The following is a 25,769-nucleotide window of genomic DNA, read 5'->3' as shown; positions in this document are numbered from 1 at the left end:
CTGTGGACCACCTGGCTTAATGCAGATCTTTCCATGGACCACAAGGTGCTAATGAAACTAACTGTTAATTACATAATTACCTCTGAGCCATTTTGCTAGTGCTGCAGCTAGGAAGAATAGTTTAATTTAAATTATTAAACAGATTAAGCATTTTAAATTTCTCATGTTAGTTTATCAAACTTCATTTTAAATAAAGTAAAATATTTATTTAAGTCTAACACAAAAGGTTCCCATGTTTTCTTTATTTATGGCAGGGGTGGGGAACCTTTTTGGGTAGGGTGCCACTGACCAACAGAAAAATTAGCTGGGGACCACACAAGTGAGAAGCAAAAAATCTCCTCCAAAAACACCCAACACTCACTGATGTAGCCCCCAACTGAGACACCTCATTCCTCTGGCACGCCAGCCCCAGAGGGTGAGAGGAGGGGACAGGGAGGACTCAGGATTAGGGCTTCCCATAGGCCAGATTGACTGTTCTGGATTTAGTGGATTTTGTGGACCCCCTTAGACTCTGTGGAGGCAACAAACACGAGGGAGTCAGTGTGTGGGACAGCCAGCAAGTGTGATAGGGAGGGGGGTGCAGGAGGTGGGGTGTAAGAGGGGGTGACGGTGCGAGGTCTTGGTAGGAAATAGGGTGCAGAAGCAGTCTGGGACTAGGGTGTCTGGCCAACGGAGAGGAAGCTAGAGAAAGGGAGGGTGCACTGTGTGGCCAGGAGGGAGGGTGCAGGAGCAAGGGTGGGTTCAGAAGCAGGGTGAGAGTAGGTACTTGGCCAGGCCAGAGGGGAGTGTGCAGGACCAGGAGGGAGGGTACATAGAGCCCTGAGCCTCTGACTGGGCAGGGCTGATTAATCACCTAACAAGCTGTGCTGCCACACAGCTTGGAGGCAACACTGGTGTCAGAGCAACCGAGGGTGCAGGGTCTTGGCGGGAAGAGGGGAGTGAGCGAGGAGTCTGTGGGGTTCTGGGCATGTGTCCCTTGCAGCAACTGCTGCAGCCACAGAGTACTGGGCTGGCCCCAGACACTGAAGGCACCATTACCATGGCCATGCAGTCCTGGGCCAGCCCCAGAGGCTGGAGGCGCCTCTGAGGAGCCTCAGCTGCGGCGCTGCTTCTCCCACCACAGCCTAACCTGGCCAGGAGGAGGGTGCAGGAGCACGGGAGGGTGCCGGACCTGGCCAGGAGGGAGGGTGCAGGCGAGGGCTTGGGGTAGGGTATCTGGCCAGGAGGGAGGGTGCAGGAGCAAGGGGAGGGTGCAGAGTGTGGCCTGGAGGGAGGGTGCAGGAGCAAGGGAGGGTGTAGGAGCAAGCTGGGGATGTGGGGTGTTGGCGGGGTAGGTGGTGAGTGATGGGGATTGGGATGCGGGGGCTTGGGCACGAGTGGGGATGCTTATTTGGCTTTACACCTCCATTGTTCCCATTGGCCGGTGGTTTGTAAAGAGATGCTCCCTTGTAAGACTGTGCTGCCGGTAGCAGGAACGGCTTCTATAATATATTGCTACCAGAAGTAGACAATCCTAGAGGCTGTTGTTTCTAAACAGAAAACCAAATGTTCAGAATTGCTGCCATTCAGTGCTGGGGGGCTCCTCTGTTGTCTTCTACGCTGGCTTTGTGTTTATGGCAACCCAATTGGTACCTTGTCAGCACAGGTAATCCTAAGATTCCAGATACTCTGTACCACTGTGAAAAGCTAAGTCGGCGGGTGGAGTCCACATGGCACAACACAATACAGAAACATTTTTTGGTTTACACCAGCTCTTTGGTGAGGGGTGAAGGTGGGGGACAGGCAGCCTCCTCTCCAGGTCTCTGGAGTAGCCCCGCTCTGCGTGGCTGCCCTACAGAGCAGCCCTTCCCACCTCGAAAATGCAGCTGCCTGCACCGCTGAGCTGATGGCAGGATGGGCGGGTCTCACAGGGGAAAGGCTTCTGGGTTCCTCTGGATGCTTTCCAGCCCCACAGCGTGATGGCACCAGCACTGCTGCTTCCAGGGTTTCTCCAGCAGCCAGCACGGCGCCTCCCGCAGGCAGTACCTGGAGGCGAAGGGCCCATGGGCAGATGCCATGATGCAGTGCAGGGAGGCGGATGCTGATTGCCCACCTAGCAGAGCCAGATCCGTGTGGGTGGGGCTGGATGCTGGGCTGCGGCAGTGTTAAAGGGCTCCCAGCATCACGGCACTGGCCAATAGAAGCAGCGGGTAAGCCTCACTGCTGTTCCTTCAGCGGGGCGGGGACGGGCAGGGGGAGCTCGGCCCTCCCCATCTCCTCCACACAGTGGGGAGGCAACGCAGGCTTCTTGCCTCATGGGGGAGACGGGGAGAGGCTGAGCTCAAGCCATGGACCACCTGGGAGGCGGACCACTAGTGGTCCGTGGACCCCACTTTAAGAACCACTGCTGTAAATCATTAACTTCAGTCACAGAGTTTAAGGGGTGGAGTTGTTGCAGATAGAGAAGGGAGGGAAGGGTATGTTTTGAAGAGAAGATAATGTATTTTGGTTTTCCTGTTTAGCATAAGCTGATAAGATATCCAAGAGGAATTGCTAAATAAACAGACTGACGTTCCTATAGAAATGTTGCAAATCTTGTTTCTACATTTCTCTATTCTGCCCTTTAACAATCCTGATCACAGTCAGCCATAAACCATATTTTTTGTAGAATATTTTATAAATTTGGCTTGCTCCTTAAAATGAGATCAGTGCTTAGCTGTATAATTTCATGCTATTAAAATAATTTACACAAACTATGTTTTATTTAAGGAAGAGCTATGGTTGATGTAATACTACAGTCTGCTGAAAGAGATGCCCCCAAGTTAAAAGACTGTTTACCTGTGATTGGTGCCCTGAAACATCTGAGAGAATGGCATTCTGCAAAAATCACTATCACAACAAATGACTGTAAAGGGTATGATTTTAATTAGTTGTACAAGTGGGGACGTTATTTGTTTTGCATCTACATACACTAATGTTTTTAAATAAAGTTTATGAAGTGTCTTAATGCTTGACAGTTGTTCTTTAGGAAAGTATGGATTTCTCTTTTATCATTGTTGAAAAGGAGGAGCTATCCAGACAATTCTGTTCAATACATGCCTTCAGCAAAGAGGTTGATTACATCTCATTTTATTTAACTTTAATTAATATATCTAATTTTTCCTGATAGCCTGGCTTCATTTTACACAAGACCTTTTATAAAGTTAATATAGCACAAAACACAGTAATTATTACTGATTACTTTGAATTAGCAATGTTAAATTGAGGTTATTTGGCTAATCGTGTAGATAATCACTTTGTATCGACTACACGATTAGTCGATAAGGACTGCTCTGCACAGCCACAGAGGGGGAAGCTCCAGGAACTGTCTCGAGCTGGGACTGAGCAGTTCCGGATCGTGCTGGTTCTGGGAGCTACCCGCACTGTGGCTCTGCACTTTAAATGTAGTAAGAGCTGCTGGACTCTTACTACATTTAGAATGCAGAGGTACAATGTCCCGGACCAGCGCGAGCAGGGAATGCTTGGTCCCGGCTGCTGCCGGAGTAGCTTCTGTTCACTGCGGCCAGGACTGGCTGTGGCCAGGGACTGCTCCAGAAGCAGCCCCTGCCTGTGTCTAGCCCTGTCCACCATGAATAGAGGTTGCTCTGGCACCAGCCTCTGTTTGTGGTGGCCTCCCTGATAGAGGCAGGGGGAGGCAGACGGCACTGTGGAGCTGTTGCTCAGGGGAACCAGCATTTAAGCTGGCTCCCCCGAGCGCCGGCTCCTGTCCCTCCTCCCAACCTTGCTGACTCTCAGAAAAGCAGCAAGGGTGGAAGGCGAGTAGTCGATTCTTCAGTGGACTACTCACTAGCATCCCTACTTTTAATCTGGTTTTGTAATTTTTGTAAAACGGGTATCAAGTTGCCGTTTTTGCCTTTTGAAGTTAAGGCTATTGACTTGAATATTTTTATTTACATACATGTTTGTTGATTGCCTATTTCCCTCCCACCTCGTCAGCTCAATATAAAGTGTAAAATGACCTTGACTTCATCAGTAAAATTGTGATAAGACAAGGAAACTAAATGTTTTGCCTTGAAATAAACCCCTAGGTAGAGAAAATATTTGTGTGTCATAAGACACCTGCTAATACACACAGAGGGAGATGAAAAACTATCACGATCAATTTATCATGATGGAGGATTCCTTTCTGATTTTAAGTATGGCAATCAACGCATCTCTTCTTTGGATCAAATAGGCTCAGTCTTATGCTTTCATCTTCATTAACAACCATGGGCTCAACTCCCATTAGTGTCCGATGCCTTCCTCACTATTTCCTTCCATCTTTCCCTGTCCAGTGCGGAGGGGCTTAGTTTCTGTAGACTAGCTCCCCACCAATCTACTGTATCATCTACCTATTCTCTGTGGAATCTGCCTTTCCTATTCGGACCATCCATTATGCCAAATACCAGGGTCTTAACTTTTTGCTCGTTGTTCATTCTACAGATAAGCCTGAATAGCTGTGCTGCATATCCTTTATGCATAATGAGGCAACCTGTCCCTGCTCTTACCACATAGAAACCAATAAATGATGAACAGGGAAATCCTCTAGTTGACAAGAGAAGTCAATGTGTTCTCTTTCCATCCATGTCTCTCATTCCCTTTAATACACAAAGAAGGGCAGTAGTTGGACATGCATATTGCAAGACTGCTAATTACAGTCTGACTCAGTTTGCCAAGCCAGTGATTGCTTGCTACATGCCAGTGCATTCTATTGTCATCTTGGTGGAGCACAGAAATACCTTCCCCTGCAGGCAGTGGAGCCAGCATGTCTGTAAGAGTGTACTTTTCAGAGTACAAAGTTATATATTTTGGTCTGAATTTACATATTTCCAGAAGTCTGTGTTTAGTGCTAAGGTGTAGAAGATCTATTGGATTACCACACATAGCATGGTAATCTTTAAAACAAGTTGAAATAGGAGATTCATTATTTTTCCTTACTTTTACAGTGTCTGGCAAAAAATTGCAGACTACTTATCAGCAGATGTTGTGGCTTCAGATAATCTAATGAATATTATTGATTCAAAAGAGCTTTGGAGAGGAGAGATTCAAATATGGGAAAGAAAGGTACGGGTTTTTTTCTAGTTTTGGTGATCTTTTTTTAGATTCCCTGTGTATACTTACTGTATAAAATTGTTATGAGATACATATTGTATTATAAATTATTAGACTTCATGCTTTCATTTGAATTTTGTAACAATCTAATTATATAGAAACCAGTTTAAATAACACTTTTCTTTAAACAGAGAAAGTATAAATGTATAGCTACAGTGTGGAGTTTCATATGCAGGGACCTAAGTTTAGGTACCAGACCTTTACTGTCTTTACCTTAGGTTTGTGGGTTTATTTTTAAGTCAAATCTTTTGTTGTTCATGACAAGCGATTATCCTCTTTCTTTGCTACATTTTAGTACTCAAGAGTCTAGGACTTGTGCAATAAGCAGCGACTATTTAGCTGTAGAAGACAACACTTGTGTTTGCAATGTCTTAATTTTGCATATGTTACCAGATTATTCAAACCAATATTATTTATACTAATGAGGCCATATCTTTTTAAAGCAGTGGTGGGCAACCTAGCCTAATGTAAGTTGCCCACAATCATCTCAGTGGGCCACAAGATTTTCCTAACCAAGATGATCTCCCAGGATAGGTTGGTTTTGCTAACTGCACTTGTGTACCTAGAATTTGAGGGATGTGCCAGTTGAACCATAGCAGTGCTTTGATTGGGTGCAGAGGAAGCACTTGGCTCTCAGTCAGGCTGTGTCTAGACTGCAGGTTTTTTTAGAAAAAAGTAGCCTTTTTTTGAAAAAACTTCACCTGCGTCTAGACTATAGCCGCGTTCTTTTGAAATTTAAATCGAAAGAACACAGCTTGTCTTTCGATGGCGGTAATCCTCATTTCACGAGGAATAACGCCTTTTTTCGAAAGTGTTCTTTCGAAAAAAGGCGTTCTTGAATACAAACAGGGCTTTTTCGAAACAGAGCATCCAGACTGCCTGGGTGCTCTCTTTCGAAAAAGCAGCTCACTTTTTCAAAAGAAGAGGTTGCAGTCTAGATGCTTTCGAAAGAGGCTTGCAGTCAGACGTAGCCTCAGTGTTCTGTGCAATCAGCACACATCTCACTTCACTTTACATACCCTTGCTTTACATGTGTATCACTTTAGTAACATTGGTAAGAAAAAAACTACATGGATGGAAACCAGCAGAATCTGGCAACCCTGTGTGTGGGAAATGAAAAACAAAATGTCTTGTGGCCACACTTAGAAGATGGATGAACTGCATGGAGCCCACCACTGTTTTAAAGTAATTGTGTATCTAATTGACTGTAGGAAAAAAATTCATCGATTAAAATAGTGCTTTGCTTTATGTAAACTTTATTTCATTCTTCATCTTCTAGTTACACCAAATGCTTGATATGCAAGAACATGAGAATTTTTCTAACCTAATTTATCCTATTAATATCAGCCTTTGTATCTGCCTTCTTTTAATATTCTGTCTATTTTCTTTAGTTTGGATTTGAAGTTAGGTTTCCAAAGTTTTGTATAAAGGGTGTCTCGGCAAAGCCATTCAGCACATCACATTTAAATAGTTGCTTCAAGGCCAAGAAAACAGCACAATCAGAAAATACTAATATTTTGCCAGAGGTAAGGTCTGTGTTTGAACTTTCTTTAACCTACAAAAGTTGACATTTTTACCTTCCTGAGAAAATTAATAATGAGAGATGTGGTAATCAGAATTCAAGAACAAATGTAAAAGTAGCAACTCCATAATGTATAATTTTTAAGGCTTATTTATATCATATTTTTTTCTGGATAGTATCAATGATACTTGGTCTAATGACATGTGATACTACATTCTCAAAATAGGATGTGATACTACATTCTCAAAATAAAAATGAAAAACTTATTCTGATTTCTTAGTTTTGAAAAAATCAATTTTAAATATTGCTGTAGCATGTTGGAAACATCTATTCATTTATTTGTTTGTACAAATACATTTTATTATTAAATACTTTTTTAAAAATTTACTCATAGTGTACCATTTTTGCTTTGAGGAAATTAAAAGAAGACCCAAGTTTAAAAATCAAAATCCATATTTATAGGTGGAAAATATATAAAAAGACCTTCAATTGAATTACATATTTAAATTGTAATAGTTTTTTACTATTACAACTTTTAAATATATGAGATGCATCATCTCTCATATATAAAATAAAAATAATCTAATACCAGACAATTCAGGACAAAATATATTTTTGCATATTTCATATGCATATGCATACTTTCAGGAATCAAATGGAAGGTACCTAAAACTATTCCAAAAGTTTGCTCTTTTGAGATGTTTAATTACATTTTCATTAGACTATAATGTAAGGACCCATTTCAGCAAAGTACTTAAAGCAAGTGATTAAGTCCTTTTGAAATCCTATCTAAAGTATAAGTTACATATTCTCATTTGAATTTCTTTTCAGGTTTTTCATTATTATGGTCCAGTGTTAGAATTCATGCAGCTGGTGGTGCTCTCAGATCTACCATCCCATTTTGTATCAGATCTTGAATTTGAGCTGTATCCTTTTATTAAAAAGCTTACCTTTTCCCTCCAAGTGTTTACAAATGGAGGGAAGAGGACAGGGACTATGGTGGATTACCTTAATTTGGTACACTGAAGATGTGTATTTAAGTTATGTCAGAGATGCTAAGATGATATGAACAGGCACCTTTTAGCAGTTCTACAAAATCAAAACTCCCCTCCCGACGGTCAGCCCAGTTTCTGGGCTTCCCCTTGGCAGGAGGCCTTCTCCCAGGCACCAGCCACAGACACATGTTCCGAGCCCTTACCACTGGGATCCGTTTTCTGCTGCACCAGCCCCCCTGCTGCTGGCACTGGCCAGGGTTGCGCTCCCCCCATGCTGGCCTCACTTCTGCTGCTCCCAACCAGGGCTGCGCTCCTTGTTGCAATGGTCTGCTGATGCAGGCCCTGGCTGGGGGTGCGTGCTACACCTTGCCAGCCTGTGATGCACTCCAGGCTGCTGGACCTGCTGCTGCTGGCCAGGGCTTTGCTCCTGACTCTGGCCAGCCCCCGCTCCCAGCTGGGCTCTCTGGTCCAATAACATCCATGGTCCAGATGTTACCATACCTGAGAGTGCTGGATGTAAGAGTTTTCATCTGTGTTTAAATTTACCTTGTACTAGCAGCTGGTAATGTAAGGGGAGTCTCTTTAGGGTAGAAGAGGTTCTTACTGCACTTCATTTTATTTTAGCATGTTCAGTGTCTCTCTTCTTTCTTAAATTTAACTACTTTAAAATAAAATGCCCTACTTTTAAATTGAATATACTGAACTCCTCTTACCTTTAATTCTAAATTTTGTGGGGAGGTTTTTTTTTTTTAATAAGAATTAAGCATACCCTTTTGTTTGCTGGGTTAATAGACCATAATATTCTATATAGACGGTTCTTAGCAGTATTACATAATTAGAAAGACATTTACCTAATAGAAAAAGCTCCATCAGTAATAGTAATTAGCCTTACATACAACTAAAGGAAAAAGATCAGGGATTAGTGTGTAAGTGGCATGGTCAGGAAAGGCAAAAGGCCATTTCTTTACAGCCTTTTAAAATAAAGCGAGCTCACAGGTATATGAAATTTTTATGCATAGTTTTGTAAGTGGAGGTATAAACTACACTAGATGTAACCACTGTCTTTGATCTGATGCCATGATAAAATTAAACAAATATTCTTAGCGCACATAATTGGGCTAGCAGATTGAAACAAAGAGCACCTGCTTCTATTTATATGAAGAGGAGAAGGAGATACTGTGTTACGCTCTCCCACCTTATTATAATGACAATCCACTAATTTTGACCTTTTTTGGTGAGGAAAAGCCATCATTGGTTTTAGTGTGTCTCACTAATGTGTAGATATGCATTTACACAAAATGTGTATAAGTTAAAGGGAGTGGATAGCTAAGAAGCCCTTTATCTTCTAGCATATAAGTTAAGATACTATTCAGACAAGCACTTTCTTCAATTGATACTATCAGTATGTTTCTAATATTACCAGTCAAATGCCTTTCAGAACTAAGAGGTGATGTTTTCATCCTGCAGAAGGGTATTCCAGTACAATTATTACACTTAAAAGCAAAGATATTGAAGAAGAAGAAAAGTGCAGTGTTTGAAGAAGTATAATTTGGCCCCTAATTAAAGCCCTCAGTAAAGTACACACATAACTATAGCCAGAAAATAAATACCCATCTTAGCGCTGGTCTTCACTATCGGGTTAAGTCAGCTTAAGTTACTCACTATTTCATCTACGTGAGTAACATAGCTGTAGTCAGTTTAAGTTAGATCTACTTACTCTGGTGTCTTCACTGTATTGCATTGATGGAAAATGTTCTCTGGTCTCTTCTCTGAGAGTTGGAGTACTGGAGTCTACCAGAGAGTGCTCTGCTGTCAATTTAGCAGGTGTTCACTAGACTTGTATTGATTGCAGTAGCAACATCTTCTGTATTGATTGCAGTAGCATGGATCTCATGAGTAGTGAAGATAAGCCCTTAAACTGAACCCCATTCATTATAATGAACAGCTTTCTGCAATGGACCCATCAGGAACAAGCTATTCATTCACATACCTTGAGTTCATTAGCATGAACAATGCAAAACTACAAATCTAATGAGTTATTGACGTCTGTGGGTTAAACCATTATTCGGTTTAACCATTCTTCATTAAGACCCCATAAGCAGAGGCATCTCAGCACCTCATATTGGATCCTAAACTGGAGTTGCATACCTTAGTTTGACATTGACCCCTAGTATAGAATCATAGAATCATAGAATCATAGGACTGGAAGGGACCTCGAGAGGTCATCGAGTCCAGCCCCCTGCCCTCAAGGCAGGATCAAGCTCCGTCTACACCATCCCTGACAGATGTCTATCTAACCTGTTCTTAAATATCTCCAGAGAGGGAGATTCCACCACCTCCCTTGGCAATTTATTCCAATATTTGACCACCCTGACAGTTAGGAATTTTTTCCTAATGTCCAATCTAAACCTCCCCTGCTGCACTTTAAGCCCATTACTCCTTGTCCTGTCCTCAGAAACCAAGAGGAACAAATTTTCTCCTTCCTCCTTGTGACACCCTTTTAGATATTTGAAAGCCGCTATCATGTCCCCCCTTAATCTTCTTTTTTCCAAACTAAACAAGCCCAGTTCATGAAGCCTGGCTTCATAGGTCATGTTCTCTAAACCTTTAATCATTCTTGTCGCTCTTCTCTGTACCCTTTCCAATTTCTCCACATCTTTCTTGAAATGTGGCGCCCAGAACTGGACACAGTACTCCAGCTGAGGCCTAACTAGTGCAGAGTAGAGCGGCAGAATGACTTCACGAGTTTTGCTTACAACACACCTGTTGATACAACCTAGAATCATATTTGCTTTTTTTGCAACAGCATCACACTGTTGACTCATATTCAACTTGTGGTCCACTATGACCCCTAGATCCCTTTCTGCCATGCTCCTTCCTAGACAGTCGCTTCCCATCTTGTATGTATGGAACTGATTGTTCCTTCCTAAGTGGAGCACTTTGCATTTCTCTCTATTAAACCTCATCCTGTTTACCTCCGACCATTTCTCTAACTTGCTAAGGTCATTCTGAATTATGTCCCTATCCTCCAAAGAAGTCGCAACCCCACCCAGTTTGGTATCATCTGCAAACTTAATAAGCGTACTCTCTATCCCAATATCTACATCATTGATGAAGATATTGAACAGTATGGGTCCCAAAACAGACCCTTGAGGAACTCCACTTGTTATCCTTTTCCAGCAGGATTTAGAACCGTTAACAACCACTCTCTGACTACGGTTATCCAGCCAGTTATGCACCCACCTTATCGTGGCCCTATCTAAGTTATAGACATGGCTTCAGTGATGAAAGTATGTCTGTTGCATTAATACCGTGTAGAAGTTATCAATAAAAGCTACATTCAGTGAGAAGTTATTGAGGCTTTAGCAGTAGCATTTTATACCAGCTGATTAAAATCTTTGTTTTCTCTCTCTCTCTTTCTCTCTCTCACACACACACACACACACACACACACACACACAATCTAAGTTGTTAACTCTCATAATGGTAAGAGATTAAATAAAATATGCATACATATAAATTGCTCCTACATGGTCACTTGAAAGCTTTCAATAAATGCTGTATATTTATAACATATATTTACAAAATTCATGAATTCATGCTCCACCCCATCTGATATAGAGAATTTATTCATTATAATACTTTGATAATTATGAATAGTGAGATGTTTTAACTTTTATTTAGGTGGGTTGAAATATTTCTTTGTGCAGAATATAATACAGGCAGTCCCCGGGTTACATGGATCCGACTTACATCGGATCCCTACTTACAAACGGGGTGAGGCAACCCCGCACTAGCTGCTTCCCCCCAGCAGACCAGGGAGACGCGAAGCTTGTGCCCTCTCCCCCCCCCCCCCCCCCCTGCAGACCAGGGAGACGCGGAGTGGCTTTTCTCAGCAGACACCTCAGCTTGAGAATAAAGGACTGAGGGAAGTGAGGTGTGGGAGAATAAAACTGAGCTCTGGAGAAATGTTTGGCTAGAGTTTCCCCTGCAATATGTACCAGTTCTGACTTACTTACAAATTCAACTTAAGAACAAACATACAGTCCCTATCTTGTACGTAACCCGGGGACTGCCTGTACTGTGATTTATAACATTGCAATAGGTATAACTATTTAAAGATGTGGTTCCTTAAACCTTTTTATACAGGAACTTGGCAAGTAACAATATCAAAGAAAAGTCTACACTGCTTTTTGACCAGATTTCTTCTCTCTGTGGAAAGGTATATTTTTTTTCAACTTTGCAGCATTTTTTTTTTTTGCCAAAATTATTTCTCCATATCTATTTTTGTGTACTTTTAATTTAACACCTAATCTCTGTGTAGCTTTCTCCAAAATTTTCTTCTGGGGTCACAATCTGCTGTTAGATGTGTACATTGTACAGTTTCCAAGAGCAGAGTTCATATGCCCATGAAATTGTTAACTTCAGCCACGCTTTGACCTCATAGCATGTCTTGATACTCATTATCAGGGCTCGCCGAACCACGGTGAGCCCTGCTCGCCAGCCGCACTGTCCGGCAATCTGCTCGTGGGCAGATTGTTCTGCGCATGTGCAGATCGCCCGAACCTGACTCTTCCAGGTTGCAATCTACTCACCATGGGCGAGTAGATTGCATTATTTGTCGAGCCCGGCTCACTATGAATCCCATCCCAACTTCTGTCCTTTTCTGTTCATTTTCATAATTCAGTTCAATCCTTTAGCAAAAATTATTGACTGCACCATCTTTAGTGTATTTTTTGTTCCCACAGATAAGTCCTTTTATAGCAAGAGTCCACCTTTTTCTCCATGCCAGCCTTCCTAAATGCAAATAGCAGAGTACTTTGAAGCCAGGTCCATACTTCAGGGGAAAATCAGTTTAAGGGACGCAATCCCAGCTATATAAAAAACATAGCTGTAGTCAATGTACCTTAAGATGAGCTTTGTTGCTTTCCTCAAAGTGGGAGGCTGTTGGGAGAAATGCCCCTGTTGACTTGGGAGAAATGCCCCTGACTCCCTGTGAGGAGAAGAAGTACTGGCACCAATGGGGGTGCCCCCTGCATTATATTTAGCATGTCTTTACTAGACTCACTAAATGGATCACCGGCAGATTGAATGACACAGCATCGATCTTCCTGAAATTGGAGATGTGGCCTAAGTAATTTGTTTATGTTCTGCAAGACAGTACATTGCACATATTCTATGCTGTTGGGCCAGTCATATCTTCAGTGTATATGCAATATTAATGGATTTTAAGGCCAGAAGGCACCATTAGATCATCTTTTCTGACCTTCTGTATGCCACAGGCCATTCCATTTAGCTAGTTACCTGTATGTGGAACACAGTTCAAATAAGCTGATGTGGTGCTTCAAATGTAGACCTGCACTTACTCCCGCTGGAGAGCCCTGTGGGGCCGCTGGAGTCCATCATCTGCCTGAGCACATTCCTCCTGGCCTTTCTGGTGCTTGTGGGCAGGATTCTGGCTAGCCTGGAGAGCTACAAGAAGTGCCACTGAGTGGGCCAGTTCCCATCAGCACTCGGACCTGCCAGCTGGACTCCCTGCATTCCTGGCAAGGCGTAGCCTCCGTTCCTCACTCACCCCTTGGGCCGCTAACTTATTCCGTCTCCCATGTGGAGCAGGGCTAGGTGCCATGTGGGGGTGCAGGTGAGTGTGAGTCACTTGCTGTGATTATTTGGGTATATCTCACATAATCATATCCCTGCCAGTGTTGGGGTATCAGGATTGGTTTACCTGAGTGCCCTCTCTTCTCTGCTTGTGTCTAGTTTTGTGTGGTATTATTTACTTTGGTTTCATTTTTGATGTTGGGCATAAGATGTGGTTGATGATGATAGCCGCCTGTGGTCCACAAAAAGGTCACACTAGATATTCTCTATGATTATCTGAGTAATGTGAATGCACTATATTTGCTCTTTCTACAGATAGGAGCCTTATTTGTTTTGCCTTGCAATGTAAGCAACATGTTGATTCCATCTCCTAGCCAGCTGAGTACAAAAAAATGGAAGGAATACATGGCCAAAAAACCTAAAGCCATAACCAGTAAGTAATGTATTTTAAGGGGTGTTGTGTTTATGTGTGTTTCCGGAATGTATAATATCAGTAACCCTGGCAGAGTTTGATTTTTATTTTGTTATTATTTCAGCAGACAATATCAATGTTTAATTTTAAGCATTTTTCTATGTTTTTATTGATTGAAATTGTAACAGTTGCAGGAAATTGGGGAAAGATTTCGGACACTAATTGTTAATTACAATAAACATTAAGCTCTCAAGCAACATTTTTCTTTGTTTGCCTATTTAAATTAGTGTGAAAATTATCATTACTATCATTTACCAATAAAAATCTAATCCTTTCATGCCTAAATATAAAGTTTTTATTAGCATGAATATAGAATAGTTCCTTTGAACTCCTTGGAAAAGCCACCTCTGCGTTTCAGAGCAGTAGCACGTTCCAGAGCCCGAGGTCAGCTGGGGACTCCCTAGCTGATCCTGGGCTTTGCGCGGCATTCCCGCGGAACCCAGGATCAGCTGGGGAGTTCCTAGCTGACCTCGGGCTCCACCTGGCATTTCAAGCAGCAGCACAGCATGGAGCAGACCCCAGGCTCCATGAGGGCGCTTCCACTTTGAAATGTACAAGAGGCCCCTCTGGGGACTCTTGTACATTTCAAAGCTGGCCTGCATATAGATAGCCCAAAGTTGGCGGGACTTCCCGCTGGCCCCAGGCTGCACGCAGAGTTCTGCATTCCTCCTTTGAAATGTACAGGAGCCCTAGCTCCTGTACATTTCAAAGGAGGAGTACGGAAGTGCCTATTGGGTAGTTGATGGAAATTTCATCGACTACTCGACTAGTAAATTAACCGCTAGTTTATGTCCTTAACTCAAAGTGGAGAAAAAAATTAAAATAACTTGTGCAAGTTATGTGGTGGGTCAAGCCAGCCTTGCGATCAAGGGAATGTAAATGTGGCTTAAAGCTACCATTGTGCGTCAGTCTTCAGATGCATCTGAGGATCCAGCTTATAATGTCTCTCCCTTTCCTTTTTATTTTAAAAAGAGGCAAGCCTCATTTTTTCAAATTAGTTCAAAGCTATTGTTTCATATTAATAGTGTTATGATATACTGTAGTGACATAACGGTGATAGCTGTAGAAATTGTCAGGTAATCAATCAGTATAACCGAACACTCTACTTATCCCCCAAGATTTTGGCTGTTCTCTCTATAAATCTGTAATTAGATTATCATGGACTTTTCCCAATCCACTCTCTCCATTGTGCTATATGTTGTGCAAACATTTACGGAAATATGGTCTTTTTCCTGAAGTGTTTATAACCTAAGACAGATGACATAAAGCTATGGGAGGAGGCATACAGTCAGATACATACAGTTGCAGTCAGCAAGATAAATGATAAATGATGTGTCAACTATGTTTATCTGGCCTTTGCCTTTTACGTGAAAGGTGTATCTTGAGGAAGAGACTGAAATAGGAAAGGATACTGGACTTACAAATTTGGTAATGGAAGACATTCCTCTCTGTGGGGCAAGCACAGAATAGGCACAGTGACATTTGCATGAGAAATAGCCCTATCTACACTTTTATCATCATTGGTAGAGAAGAGGATGGAGATTAATGACAGGTAGAGAGGAGCAGGGTTGAGAAGAGCCTTGAAAGTGAGGACAGCTTAATGCCTGGAACAAGTGGACTGAGCATGAGGACAGATGTGATGTGATCATAGATGATTAGCCATTGGATTAGCTCTAGTGGAAGTGTATTGTATACTACTTTCTCCAAAGCCTGTGGCTAACCTGTTTATAGTAGATTGACTGGTCCACAATCTCTTAATTATGTGAGAGCAGTCATACAATGCCACATCATTCTTAGCCAGAATGGGTAGGAATGTTTGTCGGGGCTGAATAACAGGAGAGGGCTCACTTGATGATTACCTGTTCTGTTCACTCCTTCTAGGGCACCTGGCATTGACCACTGTCAGAAGACAGGATACTGGGTTAGATGGACCTTGGGTCTGACCCAGTATGGCCATTTTTATTTTCTTGACATCTCAAACAAGTGTCTTAAATGAAACGATTTAAAGAGGGTGGGAGTGTTAAAAGGAGAAAACGTAGCAAGAATGGATGACCTTATTTTTTCTTCCGCAGCTACAGATATCAGCTTGATTTTTCTCCCTTAATTTAAATTAAAACTGTTCTAGAAAACATTTGAATATTTTATACTTTATTGATATAGATTATTTGCTGAATTTTCAATGCTTAATTCTGTCTGTCTGTTGAGACAGTGTTTTAAATTTCTTAATACAAGAAGGATAACAAGGCTTGAAGGTGGTATTAAGTGATTTGTCCTTCAAAGCCTAGTATAGAATTATGAAGTGCTGTCTTTCTGAACTTCTCGTCTTAGCAAACATCTGTCAATTTAATAGTTTGTATAAAGCTTGAAAAATATAGTGTCTTTAAAGTTATTGCAGTCAAGTTCATAGTGATCGTTTATATTCTAGTACAATCCACATGATCCAGGCTTTTGTTAGGAAATAGAATGGAGTATTTTTCATATGCTTCACAGCAGACATTTCTTGTTTTACTTTTAATAAAGATTTTAATTTCTTTAGTCTATTAGGATAAATATTATATGTAATATCTGCCTATAATAAAAACAGCATTTTCAGTAATTTACATAGTTAATGAATGATCCTGTTTTCTTTCTTTGGGGGGGTATAAGGTGTCTACCCTTTCATAAAACATTTCTAAAAAATTAGGACTTTCAATTAAAAATATTAAAAGAAGGGTTTCCTACTAGCAAAGATTCTATCTCCCCTAGATGTGGGCCATGACCTGTTAAATTCACTACATACAGGCTAGCCACAGGCTTTGGAGAAAATAGTATATAATGTCCTTCCACTAGAGATAACTTAATAGATAAGCTTCCTTATCATCACATAATATCTGCCCTCATGCCCCTGTCCAAAAAGCATACAGTTTTGTTCCTGTTTTAGGATAAAAATTTAGACTCATAACAGAGTCAGGTATTTACTTTCTTATTTAATAATAACTGAAATTTCCTGGAGCACCCTCCATCCAAAGATATCAACTGTGTTTTACAAAGTTAATTACCAGCTGTATGCAAACTTGCCTCATACATGAGTATAGGGCAGTAACACACACCTATGTTATCTAGTAGTTCAAGACAGAAAATAAAACAAAAACAAACAGACAAAAAAAACCCAATCCCCAAACCTTATCCTGTTGAAATTGAAGTGATAGTTCAGGCAGAATACAGTGATACAATCAAATGTTGGCAAGGGTACCAGAATTAACCATGTTAATCTTGTAAAATGTGCCTGGGATTTTTAGTGACTACAAGTGGTCAATACCTCATATTCATCTCTTGTCCATAAACATCACGCTAGGACATAGGTTGAAAATTAATGTGAAGGAATTAGTGGCACATCTGGATTTTTTTTAACTCCACCTGATTTGTGTAGAATATTTTAGAGATCTCTCATCAGAATATGGAGCACATATGATAGGCTAGCTATTGTGATCTGATGCAATTTCAGATGGTGAAGTTCAAGTGATACTGCTGATGGTGAAGCTAGAGGCTGTTCAAGTGATATAATCTAGAAAATGTTATGCTTATTTCAAATACTTTTTTCTCAGAATGGTTTGTTTATCTGTTGGTGTTTGCTTAGTTCCAGAAGTTGAGCTAAAAGGAGAGTCTTGTCGATATTATTTCTTGGTACAAAGCAATGGCTTTGGAGGGTGCAAAGCAACATTGATTCATTCAGCCAACCAGATCAATGGCAGAGCCACTCTGGCTATATTAAATGGAAAACTAAAGACAAGCACGGAAAAAACACTGTCAAGTAAGACTTAAACTCCTTCTAAGGGTGTCTGGGGGTGGGTGGAAGAAATTAACAAAATGTTCAGTTTATTTACAATAAGAAGGTGGAAAAGCTAAGGGGAATAGTGACATTTGATAAAAATATTTTTGTTTCAGCAGAATGCTTTTTATTTAGACTTGTAAAATCATTTCACATTGATGGGAAAGTTCAAATAATTTTAAACTAAATCTTTAAGTTCAAGATAAAATACATGTGGTTTTAAAATATTCTATATGAGATGCGCAGCCCATCATTTTTGATACCTTCATTGGCACCTGGAGCAAATAGAATGCTTTACTGTATAACTCCAGTTAAAATGAATACTTAAATTAGACTTGCAAAATTATCATGAAGATTGACCAGACCAGCCCAATTTCTATTTGCCTTACCTTGAGGTGGTAAAAAAAAAAAAAGAAACAAAATTATTTCATTGTATTAGTTAATTATTTCTTTCACTCATTTGAAACAATATTTTCTCTGGATAGATAAGTCCAATTTTGCAAGGCTGATTTAGATGAAGAAGCCTGTTCCCTTGTAATTAGACGAAATCAAAGTGGAATAGAACTGACTGCCTGATCTTAATAGTTCATCCTAATCCGATGAAAAAGATGGTGGCAGGGAAAGCCTAAAGTCCTTGCCAATGTGTTATATAAATTGGGAACAATGCGTTATTTTCAAACATCAAATGCTGTAGCCTGTTTACTTCCTATGAATGTTAAGTGCATTAATTGCAATGGCATATCAACATTAAGTCTGACTTCAGTGCATAAGAACATGTAAATTGAAAGCTAAGGAATACACAGATATTTCATCCAAACCATACTTTTATTTCAGCATGTAATATGGAAAAAAAAACTCCAAGCATGTGGAGACCTCCTTGATACTTAAGGAGATTTTTGGGTGGATATTCAGCCTTTTATGTTAATTTCCTTGCTTTAACAGTATCCAGCCAAATATTAAATTCTAGCTGTCACTTTCTTAATATGAAACAAGTAGTCATGTGAGTTTACGTGAATCATACACAATGATAGCTCTGTTAATATATAAATATGTTTATCTAAACCATATAAGGCATACCTAAGAATGGCTTTCTCATAATCCATACAGACTTTTGTACTGATGACTTTATCAGATCTCTTCCACATTTCTATGGAGAGCAGATACTACAGAGAGAAAAGAAACTGGCTTATATCCAAGCATTTGCCTTGAAGGAACATCTCAGTAAGTGATGGAGAGAATATGGGATTAAATCACCATTGAATCTCAATTGATATAAAACAAATATATTGTCATTTTGTATTTAATGTGGCAGTGATTATTTTATAAAGTTGAAGGAAGATAGTTTATGAAAAAGGAATAGAAACATTTACTAATTGTTTCCTAACTGCAAACAATAGTAATACATCTGTGGTGACTTGTTGCAATGAGTCTGAAATCATCTTAGATCTGAAAGAGCTCTGGTTTTTATTTTGGGTTGTTAGAGTCTATATTTCTTAAATATGTTTTGGAATGCAACTAGGTTTTATTGATGAAAAGATGATTCAGAAAGAGACTCTTGTGGCAATTCAGTATTCATCTACTTTGTAGTTTTTGTAAATACATGGCTCTGTTTCTTTCTCTGTCTCTTTTTTTTAATGGTGGAGGTCGAAGGTCTATTAAAGATTCATGTTTATTATAAGTGCCCATAAACTGAGCTAGAAGGTCTTTCTAAGTGCCTCAACTTTGGGTGGGTCAGGAACATTGTGTTTTGTCCCTTGATATTTAATCTTGTTTGATTCATTTAGCAGATGTAATTAAATGAAAATGTGACTTGGAGAGACTACAGTTTTAATAGCCTGATCTTAATGTAAATAGTTTGTAATTAACAGGCTGTCACTAGACTAAAAGTAACTTGCATCATAAAAAGCACTTGTAAAATGATTTCTGAGACTTTCCAATGTTTCACATGTGCTGATGGAATCAACTAATGACACATCCCTAAAGTATACAGCATTATGTGCCTTGTCAACAAATTTCTCTCAACCTGGGTCCAATCTTTCCTCATTGCTTAGCACCTTAAACAGTAATTATTTTTCTTCTCCTTATTGTGTTGCAGAGAGGCAGGAATCAGGCAAGCAGCCTTCAGCTGTTTCTGCTAATGAGCTCAAAACCCTGTTAACACTTACCAGGGAACGTTTTTTAGATTTGAATGACACTAGCTTTCCAAAAACTATTCTGGACAAAGCAATCAACAAAACTAGCCCCTGCACAATGACTTGTGGTAAGCACGTGTATTAAAAAATTCACCACTGCTTTCTGTGTTTTTTGGTTTTTGAAAAAGTATCTGCAAACAAGACTTTTTATTCACATATTACAATTACATTAAAATTAAGATTAAAGGAATTAATCCAGAAAAAGAAGAGTGGGAAATCTACATTTATTGGAGCATTTGTACATTCATATAGCAATTGTTCTCACCATTGGACTATTTATGTCTTTTTGAGTGTTGCTGATAAAGATATTATTGTTTTGGTATGGTACTGAACATTTTTCATTGAATCATTGTACATCTTATGTTCTTAAGGTATTCTTGTTCACTACAAAACTGTTCATTTGTGAGAAGTAGTACAGGTTTTTTTATATCCCCTTTGTTTCTGTGGTTTTCTTGCTTTCATTGAAGAATATAGTGTTATTTTATCCAAGTAATTTATTTATATTTTACCCCATTTATTCATCTGTTTAATTCCCATGAAAGCATAAGTGCATACACCTGGGATAGTAGGCACAGTAGTAGAATAGCAAGATTATTCTATGGATGACTCCGCACCTACCAAATCATATCACAATTTTAATGAAAAAGTATTCCGAGGCTCATAACTGCTATTTTCCTGTGGCATACCTAACACCTATCTCTTCAGTCAGAAAATTGTTTGCTAGCAGTATCTATTTAGACCATAGCAGTATATACTAAATCCATTACATCATCTTCCTGAAAGGTGATTTTAGCACATGCAGATAGGGAGTGTGAATTTGTTTTTTCATGTGTGTGGAGACTTCTCTAGAAGCAGCCACTACACACACCACACACAAATATGCAGAATTTCTTTTTCAGTATATAACTGAGTAAGATGTTCCCGCTTGGCATTATTTATTTGTAGCACTGCCAGCAACATATGTAGGTAATAACCTTTTCATGTAGACTTTATAAAGTTGTTCCGTCTTTGTTGAACAATAATTTTAATAGAATATAATACAGTGGAGTCATAGATAACTCCAATATAATTGCCAGGTGATATCCTAACACTATATTACCATGTCTGCACCATAACATTTCCTCATTACACCTCAGTATGTATTGCTACCACATAATAATGAAAATATCAGACTGTTGCCTCAGTATTACTTTTGGGACAGAATTTATTACTGTGTGCTCTCTCCTTCTTCAATTCGTAATCATTGGAAGGAGTCCTTGAGACTGTTTCATTTCCTCAGTGCTCTTCCTGTTACCCCAGATTCAGTTAGGCTACGTCTAGACTACATGCCTCTGTCGCCAGAGGCATGTAGATTAGGCAACCAGGCATAGGAAAATGAAGCGGCGATTTAAATAATTGCCGCTTCATTTAAATTTACATGGCTGCCACGCTGAGCCGATCAGCTGTTTGTCGGCTCAGCGCGGTAGTCTGGATGCGCGGGTGTCGACATCAAAGGCATTTGTCGACCACTCAGGTAAACCTCATTCCAGGAGGCATACCTGGGTGGTCGACAAATGCCTTTGATGTCGACACCCGTGCGTCCAGACGACCGCGCTGAGCCGACAAACAGCTGATCGGCTCAGAGCAGCAGCCATGTACATTTTAATGAAGCGGCGATTATGTAAATCGCCGCTTCATTTTCCTATGCCTGGTTGCCTAATCTACATGCCTCTGGTGACAGAGGCATGTAGTCTAGACGTAGCCTTAGAGCTGTGTATTCCATAAGAGACTTGTGTGGTGCCCTGAATGCTTGCCAAGAGTCTCTAGAGCTACAGTGTCCTCCAATTAATATTAATAAACCTGGTGCCTTTGACTGAATATAAATCGCATCCCATTTATTAACTTTCTGGTGTCAGTAATAGCTTTTTATTAATCTCACCCTGCTTTTTCCCCCCCTCTTAGAATCAGAATTAATAGGGTCCAATCCTTTGGAGTGGCCAGAAAGAAATGTTCTTCAGAACTTGGAAAATGTAGAAAAAATTAAACAAAAAATGAGGTAATGATAAATACCGTGTATTTTCTAAACAGATGGTGATAAACATTATTCTTCAGGATCTGTAAATGCTGGCAGGTTTTGTAAATCTCTTAAAAATATGTTCCAGTATTTATGACTGAGTGTTGATATGCAGCCATTTGTGAAGCTCCTGTAGGCACCATTGGATGAGCAAAAGATAAAACATCATTAAACCACATGCACACTAGGAACTGGTGCATAAATGAGTCAAATTTGCACAGTATCACAGTATATTGTAAGCCCAGGGGAGCAGTTTTTGCCACTGTCCCAATATAGATACACCATTAATCTTTTTGTGTTGCTTCATTTAAAGAAGGGTTGGGGAACCTCCGGCCCACAGACCACATGCACTTCATCAGGTTTAGCTGCTGGTGGGCTGCTAGATTGTTTGTTTACTGCGTGTCCACAGGCACAGAGCCCTGCCACTCCCAGTTGGCTTGGTTCAACATTCCCGGCCAATGGGAGCTGTTGGGAGTGGTGGCCTGGCCTGCAGGTTCCCCACCCTGGTTTAAAGCCAGGGCATAAATATTTTAAAAGTGTAAGAGTTTTGAAAAAATGTTCATTATTTAGACTTGTGTTGAAATGCTGCTCCTTTGGGTCTTTTACTGCCTCCTGTGATTAGGTATTTAATTTATTCTTATAATTAGATTAATATCCTAGTTCTTTGTTCTGTTGTGACTCTTTAACATTTTACTGGATAAGCTTCCAATCAGTTTTCAATTTACAAAGTCCCAGGGTGGCATGGCCCACATCAGAATGTAGGGAGGAATATCTTACTTGCAGCCTCAACTTAGATCTCGGCTTTCTCGTGCTTTTTTTGAAGCACTGTCCTTGCTTCTCAAAACAGATAAAATTATCTTTCTGCTAAGCATACCTTTTGACAGGCATCTCAAGGATCTTTCTGTCTCTTAGATTCAGTGAAGGTTGCATGAGTCCTAAGTGAAATAATTTTATTTTATCCTATTCCTCATTGGTGAGTTTTACTCTTCCTAAAGCAGTATAGCAAAGGTGCTCAGTGTTAGAAGAGAAGACACTTTGCTGTCCTTGAATGAACTGCGTTAAGAGAATTATGAAGGGAAGGTTGTACAATACTTGCCTTTTGGTTCTTATCTTTAACTAAGCTATACATCTCTCTTTCATGAGAATTACATTAATCTTCAGATACATAAAATTTGCTCACAGGATTGAGAATCTGTCTGCTTTCCATCCCAGTGTTAAATTTCTCAGCTGCACTGTAAAATCTTAATAATACTTTATATTGGGAAAACTGGTAGAGCCTTGACATTGAAACTACTTTATTATGAGGTTATCAATAAATATTTGAAAGAATAATTCCAGAAATGTTACACTGGTGATAAACCATTTTAATTGCTCCAAACTAACAATGACTCTTGGTAGGACAGATTTACTTTGTTTTTCTTTTCCAGAGTTTCTATGTTGGCACATTCCTCTGAGCAATTACTGGGCCATAAAGATGGTCAGAGGGAGTCACTGACATTACTAGATGCTAAAGAGCTACTGAAATATTTCACTCCAGAGGGATTACCAACTGGGGATCTTCAGCCGTTACAAATTCAAAAGAGGTAAGGACTTAAAATGTACAAAACTTCAGGGCCAAATTTAAACTGATGTAAGCAGGTCCAACTAACGACTTCATTGCTGGGAATGAATTTAGTCCTCAGACTCTCCTGATGTAAATGATCATTTATGTTGTTAGTGATGATGGAGAATAGGCTTCGATATATCAGAGCTATCCCAAATAAGCACCAATGGTTAACCAAAATAGTTTTGCCGTCACTATGAGAAGTTTTAAATCTTATCCCCTGCAGATGGGTCACTTTCTAACATTTGACAGAGAGCACTGGGTGGATAGGAAAAGAGGGACTGTACTGCTTGTAGGGGACAGCACAACAATGTGAATGGGTGAGAGAAATAGAGAAGCAAAGTGAAAAGCCCCCTCTTGCTGCCGCTATATGAGAGAACAAAAAAAGCGGTCATGTAGCACTTTAAAGACTAACAAGATGGTTTATTAGGTGATGGGCTTTTGTTGGGCAGACACACTTCTTCAGATCATATTCTGAAAGTGAATTGGCATGACCATTATATAACAGAGGGATACAATGAAGAAGTAACCAAATTATACAGTAACGAATCAGCTACATAGAATCACAAGGTGGGGGCGAGGGGAGGAGGAAGAGACAAGGAAGGAGGAAATTGTTTATTGTAAGAGTCAATTAAGTGGCTAATCTGGAATTACTACGAATATCAAAAGGTGGGGTGGCTATGGGGAGACCTTAATTTAGATGATAATTACCTTACACGTTACAAAGATAGCCTCCCCACCTCCTCTGCCCCTTGGAGCCCAGGATCAGCTGGGAGTCCTCAGCTGACCCCAGGCTCCACAGCACTACTCCTTTAAAACACCACCTCTATGCATTTCAGAAGGGCAGCCATGGAACATGGGGTCAGCTGGGGACTGCCTCGTTGACTCCGGTTCCATGCGGCATTTCAGTAGAACTGGGATCAGCTGTGGAGTCCCCAGCTGACCCTGGGCTCCACGGCTGCCCTGTTGAAATGCCGCCTCTGTGCATTCCAAAGGGGCAGTGGAGCCTAGGGTCAGCTGGGGACTTCCCAGCTGATCCTGGGTTCCACTGAAATACCGTGTGGAACCGGAGTCTGATCCTGGGCTCCGCGTGGCATTTCCCCAGCTGACCCCGGGCTCCGTGGCTTTGAAATGCACAAGAGCCCCCATGTGGAGCCCAGGTTCAGCTGGGGACTCTTGTACATTTGAAAGAAGTCACCTGTGTGCAGCCCCAAGTCAGTGGGACTTCCTGCTGGCCCCTGGCTGAATGCAGAGTTCTGCATTCCTCCTTTGAAATGTACAAGAGCCCCAGTGTGGGCTCTTGTACATTTCAAAGGAAGAATGTGGAAGTGCCTATGTCTAGTCAATTAACCGCATTTTAACATTACTAGTGTGCAAGAGCAATCTAAAAAAGCTGACAGAGTATTAGGAATCATTAATGAAGTGGGATGTAGGATGCAAAATGTCATATTGTCTCTCTATAAATCTATAATTCCTCTACACCTTGAATGTTGGCTGCAGTTCTGCTTGCCCTATCTCAAAAAAATATAACGGAATTGGAAAGGTGCAGAGATGGCAATGAAAATGATTAGAGGTGTGGAAAAAATTCCATATAAAGAGAGATTTAAAAAGACAGAAACTGTTTAGTTTAGAGAAGGGATGAGTAAGGGAGGATATGAGAGAGGCCTATTAAAATAATGAAGGGTGTGGAGAAAGTGAATAAGGAAATATTATTTACCCCTTCATGTAACATAACTAGGGGTCATCAATGAAATTAATAGGCAGTCTTTTCCTTTATGCAGCTTAGGCCTTTGAGCTTGTCCTCATTTAACAAGTGATCAGCAGACAATGTGCATTCCTCAGGGCAAAGTCTGGGTTTTTGCATAGTTGGAAGTAGTGAATTTATATTCACTTCTCACTAGATGTTGTTAGAGAAAACCACTGAACATGTTTTTTCCAGGAGTCCATTCTTGTCTTACACATTGTTCAGTATAGCCCTTTGATGCCCTGGTTCTCATATCTGTTACATCTCCCCCTTTGAGAGATTACATACAATCCTGTCAGATAATAATAATACAAAAGCCATTAGTTTAACACAATAGACTCCAGATGGGAAGGTCTCAGTAAGGTCTCCCAGGAATATGGCAGGAAATTGCCATACCTGCGACCATGTATAACATAAAATTGTTCATGAAAGCAGAGTATTCCGTTATCAGTGGGGTAAACTGCTGGAAAAGCAGTTTTAGAGCTGCAGTGTTCAGAGAACTAAGGGTACGTCTAGACTACATGCCTCTGTCGCCAGAGGCATGTAGATTAGGCTACCAGACATAGGAAAATGAAGCGTCGATTTAAATAATCGCTGCTTCATTTAAATTTACATGGCTGCGCGCTGAGCCAACAAACAGCTAATCAGC

General features: G+C 40.5%; 1 protein-coding gene across 1 annotated transcript in view; it reads left to right on the top strand.

Annotated features, from left to right (window-relative positions):
- MTBP (MDM2 binding protein) overlaps nucleotides 1-25,769 on the top strand; it is a 58,238-nt gene that overhangs the window by 12,020 nt on the left and 20,449 nt on the right. The window contains exons 6-16 of the mRNA XM_075920177.1: nucleotides 2,749-2,893; nucleotides 4,965-5,082; nucleotides 6,522-6,656; nucleotides 7,484-7,578; nucleotides 11,797-11,869; nucleotides 13,564-13,681; nucleotides 17,337-17,510; nucleotides 18,636-18,749; nucleotides 19,624-19,788; nucleotides 21,662-21,755; nucleotides 23,201-23,356. Coding sequence (XP_075776292.1) covers nucleotides 2,749-2,893; nucleotides 4,965-5,082; nucleotides 6,522-6,656; nucleotides 7,484-7,578; nucleotides 11,797-11,869; nucleotides 13,564-13,681; nucleotides 17,337-17,510; nucleotides 18,636-18,749; nucleotides 19,624-19,788; nucleotides 21,662-21,755; nucleotides 23,201-23,356 — 1,387 coding nt within the window. The remainder of the gene's footprint in view (nucleotides 1-2,748; nucleotides 2,894-4,964; nucleotides 5,083-6,521; nucleotides 6,657-7,483; nucleotides 7,579-11,796; nucleotides 11,870-13,563; nucleotides 13,682-17,336; nucleotides 17,511-18,635; nucleotides 18,750-19,623; nucleotides 19,789-21,661; nucleotides 21,756-23,200; nucleotides 23,357-25,769) is intronic.

This window comes from Pelodiscus sinensis, chromosome 2 (genome assembly GCF_049634645.1).
Source record: "Pelodiscus sinensis isolate JC-2024 chromosome 2, ASM4963464v1, whole genome shotgun sequence".
Classification (NCBI taxonomy): domain Eukaryota; kingdom Metazoa; phylum Chordata; order Testudines; family Trionychidae; genus Pelodiscus; species Pelodiscus sinensis.
Note: the sequence above shows the minus strand (reverse complement) of the source record. Positions and strands in the feature narration are given on the sequence as shown.